Source organism: Apostichopus japonicus, chromosome 12 (genome assembly GCF_037975245.1).
Source record: "Apostichopus japonicus isolate 1M-3 chromosome 12, ASM3797524v1, whole genome shotgun sequence".
Taxonomy (NCBI): Eukaryota; Metazoa; Echinodermata; class Holothuroidea; order Aspidochirotida; family Stichopodidae; genus Apostichopus; species Apostichopus japonicus.
Window position 1 is genome coordinate 25,991,551 of NC_092572.1, and position 17,035 is coordinate 26,008,585.

General features: G+C 35.8%; 1 protein-coding gene across 21 annotated transcripts in view; it reads right to left on the reverse strand.

The window, feature by feature from the left end:
- Positions 1-17,035, reverse strand: part of LOC139978032 (cubilin-like) — a 48,427-nt gene that overhangs the window by 16,312 nt on the left and 15,080 nt on the right. For 9 of the 21 annotated variants that reach the window (XM_071987968.1, XM_071987975.1, XM_071987967.1 and 6 more), the window contains 17 exons: positions 16,679-16,857; positions 15,861-16,017; positions 15,292-15,369; positions 14,561-14,742; positions 12,078-12,264; positions 11,489-11,530; positions 10,757-10,807; positions 9,826-10,004; positions 9,009-9,165; positions 8,432-8,509; positions 6,815-6,996; positions 4,094-4,280; positions 3,505-3,546; positions 2,405-2,455; positions 1,534-1,715; positions 724-880; positions 163-255 (listed from right to left, as the gene is read on the reverse strand). In XM_071987968.1, coding sequence (XP_071844069.1) covers positions 163-255; positions 724-880; positions 1,534-1,715; positions 2,405-2,455; positions 3,505-3,546; positions 4,094-4,280; positions 6,815-6,996; positions 8,432-8,509; positions 9,009-9,165; positions 9,826-10,004; positions 10,757-10,807; positions 11,489-11,530; positions 12,078-12,264; positions 14,561-14,742; positions 15,292-15,369; positions 15,861-16,017; positions 16,679-16,857 — 2,184 coding nt within the window. The remainder of the gene's footprint in view (positions 1-162; positions 256-723; positions 881-1,533; positions 1,716-2,404; positions 2,456-3,504; positions 3,547-4,093; positions 4,281-6,814; positions 6,997-8,431; positions 8,510-9,008; positions 9,166-9,825; positions 10,005-10,756; positions 10,808-11,488; positions 11,531-12,077; positions 12,265-14,560; positions 14,743-15,291; positions 15,370-15,860; positions 16,018-16,678; positions 16,858-17,035) is intronic. The other 12 variants (XM_071987952.1, XM_071987956.1, XM_071987955.1 and 9 more) reach the window with 12 other exon arrangements.

Genomic DNA, 17,035 nt, shown 5'->3' on the forward strand with positions numbered 1-17,035 from the left:
AGGTGCCGTGAAGAACATTATGATGTCTCCGTCTATATGTTGACAACGTTGTAAACGTCTATGTGATCATAAATGAAGCTGGGTGTTAAAACGAAATGAAAAAAAAGTCTAAAACGTTCGATTACTTGTTAACTATATTAATTGATTGGTCAAAACCCTTACCTGCCGGGTCTATTGTGGTAAACTCATTAATATCTGTAGGATAGTTCGCATAAGTTGGTACATTAGTTGAATCGGACACTGAAAAGATAAAATCTTTTAAAACAAATTATCAACACATAAGAAAGGAAGTTACTGACAAAGAGGAAAAACACATTTATAAAAAGAATATTTACTCAAACGTTTCTTATTCAGTGGTAAAAAATAATGAGACAAGGAAATCATTTTTCAAAACAATTTTAACTGTAAACATGATTTTTTTTTATTCTTTGGCCAAGAAACATATTTAAAATTCCCGAAAAATACAAAAGATCGAAAAACGTCAAGAGTTTTGCCTTTGGTGCAAGATTTAGTTCTGTGAATATATATCCTAACCCTCATGGAAGTCTAAGACCACACCTATGATCTTTCAAACTTGTTGCTAGGTTTACATCTTGTCACAATGGTAACATGTTTAAAGGCACTTGCACCGATTAGGAATATTACCTAGAGACTTGCTACCGACCTTCAAATACCAAGGTCAAACAATAAAGAGTTGAAAAATAGCAATAACAATGAAGATACCAGAGTCCGGGATGATCCTAACGTTTGCGAGAAAACCACTTGTTGAATAATAACTGTTCGATCTGAATATCATCTTCAAACTGGTTCCCGTGGTTCTTATTTGTCTTGGTATCGAAAATCCACATAATGTATCCACTAACTGGTCGCCATCGTAGACCTAAAATATACATAATGTAAATGATGAAATAATCAATCCAAACTATTGGAAAAGCAAATAGTTATTCTGACAAGTCAATTTGTCATTGTACCGTCATAGAAACAGGAATAATGTTACTACGTGACAGTGATAAATACAATATTTCAATGGTGTAGTGTACGTGTTGAGGGTGGGGTGGGTGGGTGAGTTTCCCTTAAATCATGCCAGTCCATTGATCTGTTGGCCTCACAAGCGTGACAATTAAGGGAGTAATACCAGAGAACAGCCGTTTTCTATGTAGTGCCATGCCGGGAGTAATCAATCGTGAAAATGCTCAACAAATTCTAGGGAGAACCCCGAGCACCTCCACAGGAACCGCAGTAATACAACACCACACTATTTTAGTTAAATCATGGATCCGTCCCTGCTCTCATTTACTTATTCCGTAGTACAAAGTCCTCATATCTCGAACGCTTTCTTTTGAATTATACAAAGCTTGTATGAACTTAATTTCCAAAAAATACCAATCAGGAAAACATTCTATTATTTTATATTATGGAAGTATTATTTAGTTTCTTCTTCTATTTTGGGCCTTTTGTGTGCAATTTGCTCTGACCGAGGACTTGATCTATGGAAACTTTGTACAAAACTGTTCTGCACTATAAAGAAATTACCTTTAAAGAATCATATCTACAATAACGATCATACTGCACTGCAAACTGAAAGAAATCCACTGTGATCACGTGACCCACAGGTGCCTCCACGCGATAGAGACATAAGACGTTGTTGCCGTAGACATCGGGGAAATTAGGAGAACTGATTTGTTCATCAGAAGAACTGACGTAAATGTAGCAATCTGTGGGAAAATGCATAAAGTATATATATATATATATATTTCTATCTATTCATTCATTCGTCCGTCCGTCCGTCCGTCCGTCCGTCCGTCCGTCCGTCCGTCCGTCCGTCCGTCCGTCCGTCCGTCCGTCCGTCCGTCCGTCCGTCCGTCCGTCCGTCCGTCCGTCCGTCCGTCCGTCCGTCCGTCCGTCCGTCCGTCCGTCCGTCCGTCCGTCCAACCAACCAACCAACCAACCAACCAACCAACCAACCATCCATCCATTATCTATAAATCTTAACGAAGCAAGCCTATTTTCACGTAACTATCTATTTATTAATTTAGTCAAGTATACTCGAACTGACGGAAGTTCTGAAGGGACAGACGTTGGACTAGTAGTTGAAGTTATATTTAGCATGTCATAACATGGCATCTTGAAAAGTAAGTCGAGTTTTTTTTCGTCGAGTTAAAGAGCCAAGACAACTTGACGAAAATTATCAAGTTTTCCGAGTTGCTGAGCTCGTCCATATGTCACGCTAGCGTTACTTAACAACTCGATACATACCGTAGTCTATACTTTCTGACGTGTTTTACCAAGACGGTGAGTCTACAACTCGTCTCTCCCTTCAAGAACACCGAACAAACCTTGTCCACATACCACGTAATAACAATATTTAAATAACAATGACTAGCCAAGCCCATATATAACCTACCTGGTACCGTCAATGGAGTTGTAGCATAATTTCCATATTTATAATCTATCCCTGTTCAAATGAGAAATAAAACGAGACTGTGTAAGCTTGCGAAAAGCTACTTTTCCAGACGAATGAAACACCTGCGATAAGTAAAAACTTTGGTTGTGTGTGAATTTATTACATAGATAAGTAAACATAATAAAAGTACACAAAAACATTACTAACCGAAGCCAAACTCAATTTGAAATGTCAAGTTGGTAATAAGTGCTGCATTATCTTTCATATATTGTTTGGCTCTTGACTTGATATATTGACTTGATATTGCACTCAGAAAATTTGTCTAAATAAGGTTTTTTTTTTCATTGAATTAAAAATCAAAATTTGTGTTCGTCTCCTTCTTTTGCGTACCGTGTCTTACATATGATTATTTTGACGTTTATCATTTTTAACTATTTACGGAGCGGATCGACGAATTAAAAGTACAAAGGAGTGTGGACCTGCTGTCGTTGGAGTCAACTCTGTGGCCCTAAACACCCTGTGTATCATCATTACTATACACCCGGTATATCATCATCCCTATACACACGGTATATCATCATCACGATACACCCGGTATATCATCAACACTATACACAAAGTATATAATCATCCCTATACACCCGGTATATCATCATCCCTATACACCGGTGTATCATCATCCCTACACACACGGTATATCATCATCACGATTCACCGGTGTATCATCATCACTATACACCCGGTTTATTATCATTCCCATACACCCGATATATCATCATCCCTACACACACGGTATATCATCATCACGATTCACCGGTGTATCATCATCACTATACACCCGGTTTATTATCATTCCCATACACCCGGTATATCATCATCCCTACACACACGGTATATCATCATCACGATACACCGGTATATCATCATCCCTATACACACGGTATATCACCATCATGATACACCGGTGTATCATCAGCACTATACACCCGGTATATCATCATCATTCATCACAAACATATCCAGACTTACAAACACCCTGGAATATATTTGTGACATCTGCGTTACCCTCTTACCCTTTTAAAAGGTAAATGTCCACTCACCATTAGCTTGAGTTGTGAAAACATAATCTGAAACGGTTTCGTCTGTGGAAATCAAAATAATAAAAAGGAAAAAGTTACTATAAACGTTGAAATTAACTACTTCATTGTTGAACAGTTGACGTCGCTAAAAATGCAACATCTTGAAATTATCATAAATTTATTATTTACTTACTTTTTTATCTGTTTATTTATGACATAACTCAATTACAGTTTGAAGATAATGGTCATATTCTATTTCATAACAATTGGAAATGAACATTAAATTAAAATGGAAGAAAGTATTTATTGGCACCTGACGTCACCAAACTATTTTTTTTTTTTGCTTCCATTTGAAAATGTTACTCAATTTCGGCAGAATTGTGCCAAATTGAGCTTAAAATATGATTTGTTGTCCTATTCATTTGAAGTGTTGGATTACATTCTATGGATTATTTGTCACATCTTGCAGTCTCCAGCACAACACCCTACCTTCTCCTACGTCTCAGAACAGCCCCTCCCACTTTTCCACCTCCTACGGTTGCATGCATGTATGTAATGAAATCTGAACCAAAGTAAGAGGTTTGTAAGAACAAGATAATTAAAAACTAACCGGTAGGAGCCAAAATCGATTTGTCAAGAAATATCACATCTGCTCTGAACCCCGTTCGGCCTACGATTGTATCCGATTTAAATACTAGCAACATCTCGTTGCCAGAATTACGTACGACAAAGGACTCTCGATGACCGCATAGAGTTTGTTGTAGATTGTCAACAGAAGGAGAAAGACCAGCATAAACCTAAACGAAAGTATATGACAAGAAAGTGTGCATTTTTTGATTGACCGAATTCATACTTTTCATGCGACTGTAGCTTACCTTGATGGTATTCCCATTGCGGTGCCAAAACGAAACATAAATAGTTTGTTTAGTTTGCCTGATGATCGCCCTGTAAAATGTGAGTGAAACTAGGAGTAACAAATTAATTTTGATGTGAATTATACATTTGAAAGGTTCTAGTAAACTTGTTTTTTTTTTATCATTGGACGGTGTCCTTGTCATCGCCAAGCTCCTCGAGTTATCACGAGTCCCTTCGCAGTTAAGGGAATACATGGTGTATACACATGATCACTGCTTAAAGTAAATGAGAAATATTATTGTGAATTGTGTATGTAAACATGACCAGGTAATATACACATTACCTAACCAAAAGGATGAGAAGTAATCAAGCTAATATTTCTTTCATAAAAGTCTCCTATATAAGACACAGCGTGGGCTTCGACAACCAAAGAACTGGATCCAACTCTCAACCCCACTACCTTTATACATCGATACTCTAACCGTAAGATCATGACTGTGTTAGAGCAGTTGACCGGTGCATAATGTCGGTTAGCCATCTATCGTGAATTCTGTATCTTAACATATACTGATACTATACACATGATCTTTACCTAGAGGTTGAGAAGTGATCATAATATTTATTGCTCACCACAATGTGTAGGTCATTAGGATCAGATATGAAGTAGGCCTATACTTCTTTGTTTTTGTAAAATATTGTAAGGAAGTATTAGAAACATGTATTCGCTTTTTTTTACTCTATATTTATCAAACATATTCAATGAGACGTCATTGTGTAACATTTAATGTAGCTAACGTATACATTTATTGAGTCCGTGTGCTCGATTCGGATGCTAACATGGTTGCGTGTACTCCTCCGTAATACCGCTGTTTTGACTGTACTTGCGTATTCTGGCCATCTTAAAGCAATAGGTCGTATGAAAAATAAAAAATAAAAAATGTTGCTCACAACAATATTTAGTCAGTAAAATCTCATGTTCTTTAAGTACTCAGTGTCAATATTGAAAGGGATAATTGGGTTTTTAGAATTTTACTACTAGGATACGATTGGGTTGTCTGTACTCGTACTTATACTTTGTACTAGGATACGATAGGTTGTCTGTACTCGTACTTATACTCTGTACTAGGATACGATAGGGTTGTCTGTACTCGTCCTTATACTTTGTACTAGGATACGATAGGGTTGTCTGTACTCGTACTTATACTCTGTACTTGGATACGATAGGGTTGTCTGTACTCGTACTTATACTTTGTACTAGGATACGATAGGGTTGTCTGTACTCGTACTTATACTCTGTACTTGGATACGATAGGGTTGTCTGTACTCGTACTTGTACTCTATACTAGGATACGATAAGTTGTCTGTAGTCGTACTTATACTTTGTACTATAGGATACGATAGGGTTGTCTGTACTCGTATTTATACTTTGTACAAGGCTACGATGGGGTTGTCTGTACTCTTACTCATACTTTGTACTAGGATACGATAGGGTTGTCTGTAATCTTACTCGTACTTTGTACTAGGATACGATAGGGTTGTCTGTACTCGTACTTATACTCTGTACTTGGATACGATAGGGTTGTCTGTACTCGTACTTGTACTCTATACTAGGATACGATAAGTTGTCTGTAGTCGTACTTATACTTTGTACTATAGGATACGATAGGGTTGTCTGTACTCGTATTTATACTTTGTACAAGGCTACGATGGGGTTGTCTGTACTCTTACTCATACTTTGTACTAGGATACGATAGGGTTGTCTGTAATCTTACTCGTACTTTGTACTAGGATACGATAGGGTTGTCTGTACTCGTACTTATACTCTGTACTTGGATACGATAGGGTTGTCTGTACTCGTACTTGTACTCTACACTAGGATACGATAAGTTGTCTGTAGTCGTACTTATACTTTGTACTATAGGATACGATAGGGTTGTCTGTACTCGTATTTATACTTTGTACAAGGCTACGATGGGGTTGTCTGTACTCTTACTCATACTTTGTACTAGGATACGATAGGGTTGTCTGTAATCTTACTCGTACTTTGTACTAGGATACGATAGGGTTACCTGTATTCGTACTTACACTTTGTACTAGTATACGATAGGGTTGTCTGTACTCGTACATATACTTTGTACTAGGATACGATAGGGTTGTCTGTAATCTTACTCGTACTTTGTACTAGGATACGATAGGGTTTTCTGTACTCGTACTGATGAAAGATAGATACTAGTGCAAGTTCGGGTACTCCTAGCCTTCCACTCGTATCCATACACACATACCAAGAGGAATTTGTAGATTTTCACGTACTCATGCTGTTTTACGCCTTCTAAAAGTGTGTGCGAAGTTTAGCGAAACATATAGATGATCGCAATAGTAGCAATAGTTAATCATTTATGGCCTAGTTACTTATTGAAACAGAAAATTCAATTCAAATCATTGATAGTGTTAGGAAGTTCCTTTCTTTTATATTTACCTTAAGAGAGTCATATGAGCATTCAGTGTGATCTTCCAGATTAAACGTATGAAAAGTGAGTTGAATCATTTTGTCTACTGGCGCCTGAATAGTGTAGGTACATTTGCTAAGGTTCGGGTAGTCCTTTGGGTAGTTCGGTGACGTCATGGTAGCGCCATTTTGATCTAATAGTTGATTGCACTCTGTGTACAAGCAGATGTAAAAATATACCGAATAATCAAAATCCATTGTTCAAACAATATCAGTTGAGTAAAGCCTCCCGAAATAATGAAAAGTGAGGAAATCTCCCTTCCCCGCCCGACGCTACTGCAATGCGACCCACTAATCAGGCCCCTAACATTTATCATAAGACCAAACATGAAGATTGAAACATCGTAGGATCTCTCTTATTTACTATAGTTATACATAAAACGTGCTCAGGTTTCTAATGACGCTCTTCACGTTTAAACTTCAGCAAGCAACAAACTAATATGTTTGTCATGACGGAATCTTTAGCTTTTAGTAAGGTTTACGTTTGAGTTTCAGTTTGACGTAGTATTACACTTCACTGCAGCTGTTGCAATTGTTTCAAATGCAGCTCCTCAAAATTATACCTAAGTTTAGTGATGGAATCGGTAGCTTGAATTAAGTTTAATGTTTTAGTTTTCAGATGACAAAAAAATGACATTACACGGTTTATATTAAAGCATAAAACGTTATGCAAATTAGAAACATATAAAGGATTCGGTTGAGGCTTATTAACGAATAAACCGAAACCTGTAACATATTCTGTTATATGGTTTTGATGACCGAATCTAAAGCTTGAAATACATTTTTCGTTTTAGGATAAGGTGATAAACCATTACAATGCAGTCTTTATACATATATTATGCAAATTAGTTTCTACTAACGTTAAGAGGTTTCGATTATTGCCAATAAATCTCCACCAGTAACAAGTTAATGATATTTTAGTAACGGAGTCAACAGCTTTTAGTTCCTTTCATATCTTAGTTTCAAGGTGAAAATTAAATCACACTTCATAAGTTATTTGAAGACTAATTTAACAGTTGGCTACGTTTACGGCTCTGCTATGATGATATTTATTTTCTTATCACAATACAAGTAGTTTTACTTCCAAACGTCGCCGTTTTCTTTATTTATATATAACAAATCTTAGTTAGTTTAATATTCTCAACGACTTACCTTCGGCACGACTTAGGAAGAGACCGAAACCGAACAACAGAAAAATGAAATCACAAAAATCCATCTTAAGAAAACCTTCTCTCGTTTCGTTCCTTTCATGAAGAATAATGGAGCAGCTACATCGAATAAGTTTCAGCTATACAGGTAAACCGTGTATCAATAAACTAATTTAAATACAAATTTCCATCAGTTTGTATGCACTTTGTCTTAGGCATGATTGATATTTAGTAGACAAGAACAATAACAGGATGCTGACCGCATGAAAACTTTTAGGTGCCGTGAAGAACATTATGATCTCTCCGTCTATATGTTGACAACGTTGTAAACGTCTTTGTGATCATAAATGAAGATGGGTGTTAAAACGAAATGTAAAAAGTCTAAAACGTTCGATTATATACTTGTTAACTATATTAATTGATTGGTCAAAGCCCTTACCTGCCGGGTCTATTGTGGTAAACTCATTAATATCTGTAGGATAGTTCGCATAAGTTGGTACATTAGATGAATCGGACACTGAAAAGATAAAATCTTTTTAAAAAACTATCAACACAGAATAAAGGAAGTTACTGACAAAGAGGAAAAACACATTTATAACAAGAATATATACTCAAACGTTTCTTATTCAGTGGTCAAAAATAATGAGACAAGGAAATCATTTTGCAAAAAAAAAAAAAGGTTAACTGTAAACATGATTTTTTGTTATATTCTTTGGCCAAGAAACATTATTTAAAATTCCCGAAAAATACAAAAGATCGAAAAACGTCATCAGTTTTTCCTTTCGTGGAAGATTTAGTCATGTGAATATATCTCCTAACCCTAATGGAAGTCTAAGACCACACCTATGATCTTTTCAAACTTGTTGCTAGGTTTTCATCTTGTCACAATAGTAACCTGTTTTAAAGGCATTGCACCGATTGGGAATATTAACTAAAGACTTGCTATCGACCCATCATATTTCAAGGTCAAACAATAAAGAGTTGAAAGATAGCAACAACAATAACAATGAAGATACCAGAGTCCGGGATGATCCTAACGTTTGCGAGAAAACCACTTGTTGAATAATGATAGTCCGATCTGAATATCATCTTCAAACTGGTTCCCGTGGTTCTTATTTGTCTTGGTATCGAATATCCACATAATGTATCCACTAACTGGTCGCCATCGTAGACCTAAAATATACATAATGTGAATAATGAAATAATCAATACAAACTATTAAAATACCAAATAATTATTCTGACAAGTCAATTTGTCATTGTTCCGTCATAGAAACAGGAATAATGTTACTACGTGACAGTGATAAATACAATATTTCAATGGTGTTGTGTACGTGTTGATGGTGGGGTGGGTGGGTGAGTTACCCTTTAATCATGCCCGTCCATTGATCTGTTGGCCTCACAAGCGTGACAATTAAGGGAGTAATACCAGAGAACAGCCGTTTTCTATGTAGTGCCATGCCGAGAGTATTCAATCGTGAAAATGCTCAGCAAATTCTAGGGAGGACCCCGAGCACCTCCACAGGAACCGCAGTAATACAACACCACACTATTTTAGTTAAATCATGGATCCGTCCCTGCTCTCATTTACTTATTCCGTAGTACAATGTCCTTATATCTCGAGGGCTTTCTTTTGAATTAAACAAAGCATGTATGAACTTAAATTCCAAATAATACCAATCAGGAAAACATTCTATTATGTTATATTATGGAAGTATTATTTAGTTTCTCCTTCTATTTTGGGCCTTTTGTGTGTTTGTGTGCAATTGCTCTGACCGAGGACTTAATCTATGGATACTTTGTACAAAACTGTTCTGCACTATAAAGAAATTACCTTTAAGGAATCATATCTACAAGAACGATCATAATACACTGCTAAGTGTAAGAAATCCACTGTGATCACGTGACCCACAGGTGCCTCCACGCGATAGAGACATAAGACGTTGTTCCCGTAGTTATCGGGGTAATTAGGAGAACTGATTTGTTCATCAGAATTGACGTAAATGTAGCAATCTGTGGAAAAATCATCAATTATATATATATATATGTATATATATATGTATATATATATTAATACATATTAATATATATATATATATTAATATGTATGTATATAGGTTAATAGAGCTATCTGTCTCTCTGTCTCCTTGTCTCTCTGTGTCTCTGTCTCTCTGTCTATATATATATATATATATATATACTTTATTTATTATACTCATTACTATTTTCCTTTAATATATATGTATATAATATATATATATATTATATTTTTTTCTATTTTTTCTATCAATCCATCCGTCCGTCCGTCTAACCAACCATCCATCCGTCCATCCATCCATTCATCTATATATCTTAACGAAGCAATGTACTTTCACGTATATATCTGTTTATTAATTCAGTCAAGTACTCGAACTTACGGTAGTTCTTAATGGACAGACGTTTGACTAGTAGTTGAAGTCATATTTAACTTGTCATAACAGTGCATCTTGAAAAATAAGTCGGGATTCTTTTCGTCGAGTTAAAGAGCCACGGCAACTTGACGAAAATTATCAAGTTTCCGATTTGCTGAGCTCGTCAAGATGTCAACGTTAGCGTTACTTAACAACTCGATGCATACCGTAGCCTATACTTTCTGACGTGTTTTACCAAGACGGTGAGTCTACAACTCGTCTCTCCCTTCAAGAACACCGTACAAACCTTGTCCACTTACCACGTAATAACAATTTTTAAATAACAATGAATAGCCAAGCCCATATATTACCTACCTGGTACCGTCAATGGAGTTGTAGCATAATTTCCATATTCATAATCTTTCCCTGTTCAAATGAGAAATAAAACGAGAATGTTTAAACTTGCGAAAGCTACTTTTCCAGACGAATGAAACACCTGCGATAAGTAAAATCTCTGATTGTTTGTGAATTTATTACATAGATAAGAAAACATAATAAATGTACACAAAAACATTACTAACCGAAGCCAAACTCAAGTTTAAATGGCAAGTTGGTAGAAAGTGCTGCATTATCTTTCATATATTGTTTGGCTCTTGACTTGATATATTGACTTGATATTGCACTCAGAAAATTTGTCTAAATAAGGTTTTTTTTTTCATTGAATTAAAAATCAAAATTTGTGTTCGTCTCCTTCTTTTGCGTACCGTGTCTTACATATGATTTACGTATTTTGACGTTTATCATTTTTAACTATTTACGGAGCGGATCGACGAATTAAAAGTACAAAGGAGTGTGGACCTGCTGTCGTTGGAGTCAACTCTGTGGCCCTAAACACCCTGTGTATCATCATTACTATACACCCGGTATATCATCATCCATATACACACGGTATATCATCATCACGATACACCGGTGTATCATCAGCACTATACACCCGGTATATCATCATCATTCATCACAAATATATCCAGACTTACAAACACCCTGGAATATATTTAGGACATCTGCGTTACCCTCTTACCCTTTTAAATGTAAATGTTTACTTACCATTAGCTTGAGTTGTGAAAACATAATCTGAAACGGTTTCGTCTGTGGAAAACAAAATGATAAAAAGGAAAAAGTTACTATAAACGATGATATTAACTACTTTATTGTTGAACAGTTGACGTGGCTGAAAATGCAACATCTTGAAATTGTCATAAAAGTATTATTTACTTACTTTTTTATCTGTTTATTTAATGAATAAAACTAAATAACAGTTTGCAGATAATTCTCATATTCTGTTTCATAACAATTGGAAATGAACATTAAATTGAAATGAAAGAAAGTATTTATTGGCACCTGACGTCACCAAACTATTATTTTGCATGCATTTGAAAATGTTTTACTCAATTTCGGCAGAATTTTGCCAAATTGAGCTTAAAATATGATTTGTTGTCCTATTTATTTGAAGTGTTGGATTAGATTCCATGGATTATTTTGTCACATCTTGCAGTCTCCACCACAACAACCTACCTTCTCCTACGTCTCAGAACAGCCACTCCCCCTTTTCCACCTCCTACGGTTGCATGCATGTATCTAATGAAACCTGAACGAAAGTAAGAGGTTTGTAAGAACAATACAATTAAAAACTAACCGGTAGGAGCCAAAATCGATTTGTCAAGAAATATCACATCTGCTTTGAACCCCGTTCCGCGTACGCTTGTATCCGATTTAAATACTAGCAACATCTCGTTGCCAGAATTACGTACGACAAACGACTCTCGTTGACCGCATAGAGTTTGTTGTAGATTGTCAACAGAAGGAGAAAGACCAGCATAAACCTAAACGAAAGAATATTACAGGAAAGTGTGCATTTTTTGATTGATCGAGTTCATACTTTACATGCGATTGTAGCTTACCTTGATTGTATTCCCATTGCGGTGCCAAAAAGAAACATAAATAGTTTGTTTAGTTTGCCTGATGATCGCCCTGTAAAATGTGAGTGAAACTAGGAGTAATAATGTGAATTATACATTTGGAAGGTTATAGTAAACTTGTGTTTTGTTGATCATGCGACGATGTCCATTTCATCGCCAAGCGCCTCGAGTAATCACGAGTCCCCTCCGCAATTAAGGGAATACATGGTGTATACACATGATCACTGTTATAGGTAAATGAGAAATACTATTGTGAATTGTGAATGTAAAGATGACCAGGTAATATACACATTACTTAACCAGAAGAATGAGAAGTAATCAAGCTAATATTTCTTTCATAAAAGTCTCCTATATAAGACACAGCGTGGGCTTCGACGACCAAAGAACTGGATCCAACTCCCAACCGCACTACCTTTATACATCGATACTCTAACCGTAAGATCATGACTGTGTTAGAGCAGTTGACCGGTGCATAATGTCGGTTAGCCATCTATCGTGAATTGTGTATCTTAACATATACTGATACTATACACATGATCTTTACCTAGAGGTTGAGAAGTGATCATACTATTTATTGTTCACCACAATGTGTTGGTCACTAGGGTCAGATATGAAGTATACATCTTAATCCATGAATTATTGTAAGGGAGTGTTAGTAACATGTTTTCGGCTTTTTTTACTCTATATTTATCAAACATATTCAATAAGACATCATTGTGTAACATTTAATGTAGCTAACGTATACATTTAGTTAGTTCGTGTGCTCGATTCGGATGCTAACATGGTTGCGTGTACTCCTCGTAATACTGCTGTTTTGACTGTACTTGCGTATTCTGGCCATCTTAAAGCAGTAGGTAGTAGAAAAAATGAGAGAAAATATAATAAAATAACAATTATTGCTCACTACAATATTTAGTCAGTTGAATCTCATGTACTTTAAGTACTCAGTGTCGATATTGAAAGGAATATTTCGGGTTTCAGAATTTTACTACAAGGATACGATAGGGTTGTATGTACTCGTACATATATTTTGTACTAGGATACGATAGGGTTGTCTGTACTCGTATTTGTACTTTGTACTAGGATACGATGAGTTGTCTGTACTCGTACATATAATTTCTACTAGGATACGATGGGGTTGTCTGTACTCGTACTTATACTTTGTACTAGGATACGATAGGATTGTCTGTACTCGTACATATATTTTGTACTAGGTTACGATAGGGTTGTCTATACTCGTCTTTATACTTTGTACTAGGATACGATAGGATTGTCTGTACTCGTACATATACTTTCTACTAGGATACGATAGGTTGTATGTACTCGTACTTGTACTCTTTACTAGGATACGATAGGGTTGTCTGTACTCGTACTTATACTTTGTTCTAGGATACGATAGGGTTGTCTGTACTCGTACATATACTTTGTACTAGGATACGATGAGCTGCCTGCACTCCTACTTATACTTTGTACTAGGATACGATAGGATTGTCTGTACTCGTACTTATACTTTCTACTAAGATACGATACGGTTGACTGTACTCGTACTTATGCTTTGTACTAGGATACGATAAGGTTGCCTGTACTCGTACTTATACTTTGTACTAGGACACGATAGGGTTGTCTGTACTCGTACTTATACTTTCTACTAGGATACGATAGGATTGTCTGTACTCTTACTTATACTTTGTACTAGTATACGATAGGGTTGTCTGTACTCGTACTCATACTTTGTACTAGTATACGATAGGGTTGTTTGTACTCGTACTTATACTTTGTTTTAGGATACGATAGGTTTGTCTGTACTCGTACATATATTTTGTACTAGGTTACCATAGGGTTGTCTATACTCGTCTTAATACTTTGTACTAGGATACGATAGGGTTGTCTGTACTCGTACTTATACTTTGTACTAGGATACGATACGATTGTCTGTACTCGTACTGATGAAAGATAGATACTAGTGCAAGTTGGGGTACTCCTAGCCTTTACTCGTACCCGTATACACATACCAAGAGGAATTTTCAGATATATTCGTACTTATGCTGCTGTACGCCTTCTAAAAGTATGCGCAAAGTTTAGCGAAACATATAAATTATCGCAATAGTAGCAATGGTTAATAATTTATGGCCTAGTTAGTTATTGAAAATGCAATTTAAATCATTGATGGCGTTAGGAATTTTATTTCGTATATATTTACCTTAAGAGAGTCAAATGAGCAGTCAGAATGACTTTCCAGAGAAAACGTATGAAAAGTGAGTCGAATCATTTTGTTCGATGGCGCCCGGATAGTGTAGGTACAATAGCTAAGGTTCGGGTAGTAATCTGGGTAGTTTGGTGACGTCATTGTAGCGCCAGTTTGATTAAACAGTTGACTGCACCCTGTGAAGATATTTATTTTCTTATCAGAATGCAAGTAGTTTTGCTTCCAAACGTCGTCGTTTTCTTAAATTATATACACACACTTAGTTACTTTAATATTCTCAACGACTTACTTTCGGCACGACTAAAGAAGAGACCAAAACCGAACAACAGAAAAATGAAGAGACCAAAAATCCATCTTAAGAAAACCTTCTCTCGTTTCGTTCCTTTCATGAAGAATAATGCAGCAGCTACATCGAATAAATTTTAGCTATACAGGCCGATCGTGTATCAATGAACTAATTTTAATACAAATTTCCATCAGTTTGTATGCACTTTGGCTTAGGCATGATTGATATTTAGTAGACAAGAACAATAACAGGATGCTGACTGCATGAAAACTTTTAGGTGCCTTGAAGAACATTATGATCTCTCCGTCTATATGTTGACAACGTTGTAAACGTCTATGTGATCATAAATGAAGATGGGTGTTAAAACGAAATGTAAAAAGTCTAAAACGTTCGATTATATACTTGTTAACTATATTAATTGATTGGTCAAAGCCCTTACCTGCCGGGTCTATTGTGGTAAACTCATTAATATCTGTAGGATAGTTCGCATAAGTTGGTACATTAGTTGAATCGGACACTGAAAAGATAAAATCTTTTTATAAAACTATCAACACAGAAGAAAGGAAGTTACTGACAAAAAGGAAAAACACCTTTATAAAAAGAGTAAATACTCAAACGTTTCTTATTCAGTGGTAAACAATAATGAGACAAGGAAATCATTTTGCAAAAAAAACTGTTAACTGTAAACATGATTTTTTGTTATATTCTTTGGCCAAGAAACATATTTAAATTCCCGAAAAATACAAAAGATCGAAAAACGTCAACAGTTTTTCCTTTGGTGCAAGATTTAGTTCTGTGAATATATATCCTAACCCTCTGGGAAGTATATGACCACACCTATGATCTTTCAAACTTGTTGCTTGGTTCACAGCTTGTCACCATGGTAACATGTTTAAAGGCACTTGCACCGATTGGGAATATTAACTTAAGACTTGCTACCGACCTTCAAATACCAAGGTCAAACAATAAAGAGTTGAAAAATAGCAATAACAATAACAATGAAGATACCAGAGTCCGGGATGATCCTAACGTTTGCGAGAAAACCACTTCTTGAATAATAACTGTTCGATCTGAATATCATCTTCAAACTGGTTCCCGTGCTTCTTATTTGTCTTGGTATCGAATATCCACATAATGTATCCACTAACTGGTCGCCATCGTAGACCTAAAATATACATAATGTGAATAATGAAATAATCAATACAAACTATTAAAATACCAAATAATTATTCTGACAAGTCAATTTGTCATTGTTCCGTCATAGAAACAGGAATAATGTTACTACGTGACAGTGATAAATACAATATTTCAATGGTGTTGTGTACGTGTTGATGGTGGGGTGGGTGGGTGAGTTACCCTTTAATCATGCCCGTCCATTGATCTGTTGGCCTCACAAGCGTCACAAGTAAGGGAGTAATACCAGAGAACAGCCGTTTTCTATGTAGTGCCATGCCGAGAGTATTCAATCGTGAAAATGCTCAGCAAATTCTAGGGAGGACCCCGAGCACCTCCACAGGAACCGCAGTAATACAACACCACACCATTTTAGTTAAATCATGGATCCGTCCCTGCTCTCATTTACTTATTCCGTAGTACAAAGTCTTCATATCTCGAGCGCTTTCTTTTGAATTAAACAAAGCATGTATGAACTTAAATTCCAAATAATACCAATCAGGAAAACATTCTATTATTTTATATTATGGAAGTATTATTTAGTTTCTTCTTCTATTTTGGGCCTTTTGTGTGTTTGTGTGCAATTTGCTCTGACCGAGGACTTGATCTATGGAAACTTTGTACAACACTGTTCTGCACTATAAAGAAATTACCTTTAAGGAATCATATCTACAAGAACGATCATAATACACTGCTAAGTGTAAGAAATCCACTGTGATCACGTGACCCACAGGTGCCTCCACGCGATAGAGACATAAGACGTTGTTCCCGTAGTTATCGGGGTAATTAGGAGAACTGATTTGTTCATCAGAATTGACGTAAATGTAGCAATCTGTGGAAAAATCATCAATTATATATATATATATATATATATATATATATATATATATATATATATATATATATGTATATATATATTTATATATATATTAATACATATTAATATATATATATATATATTAATATGTATGTATATAGGTTAATAGAGCTATCTGTCTCTCTGTCTCCTT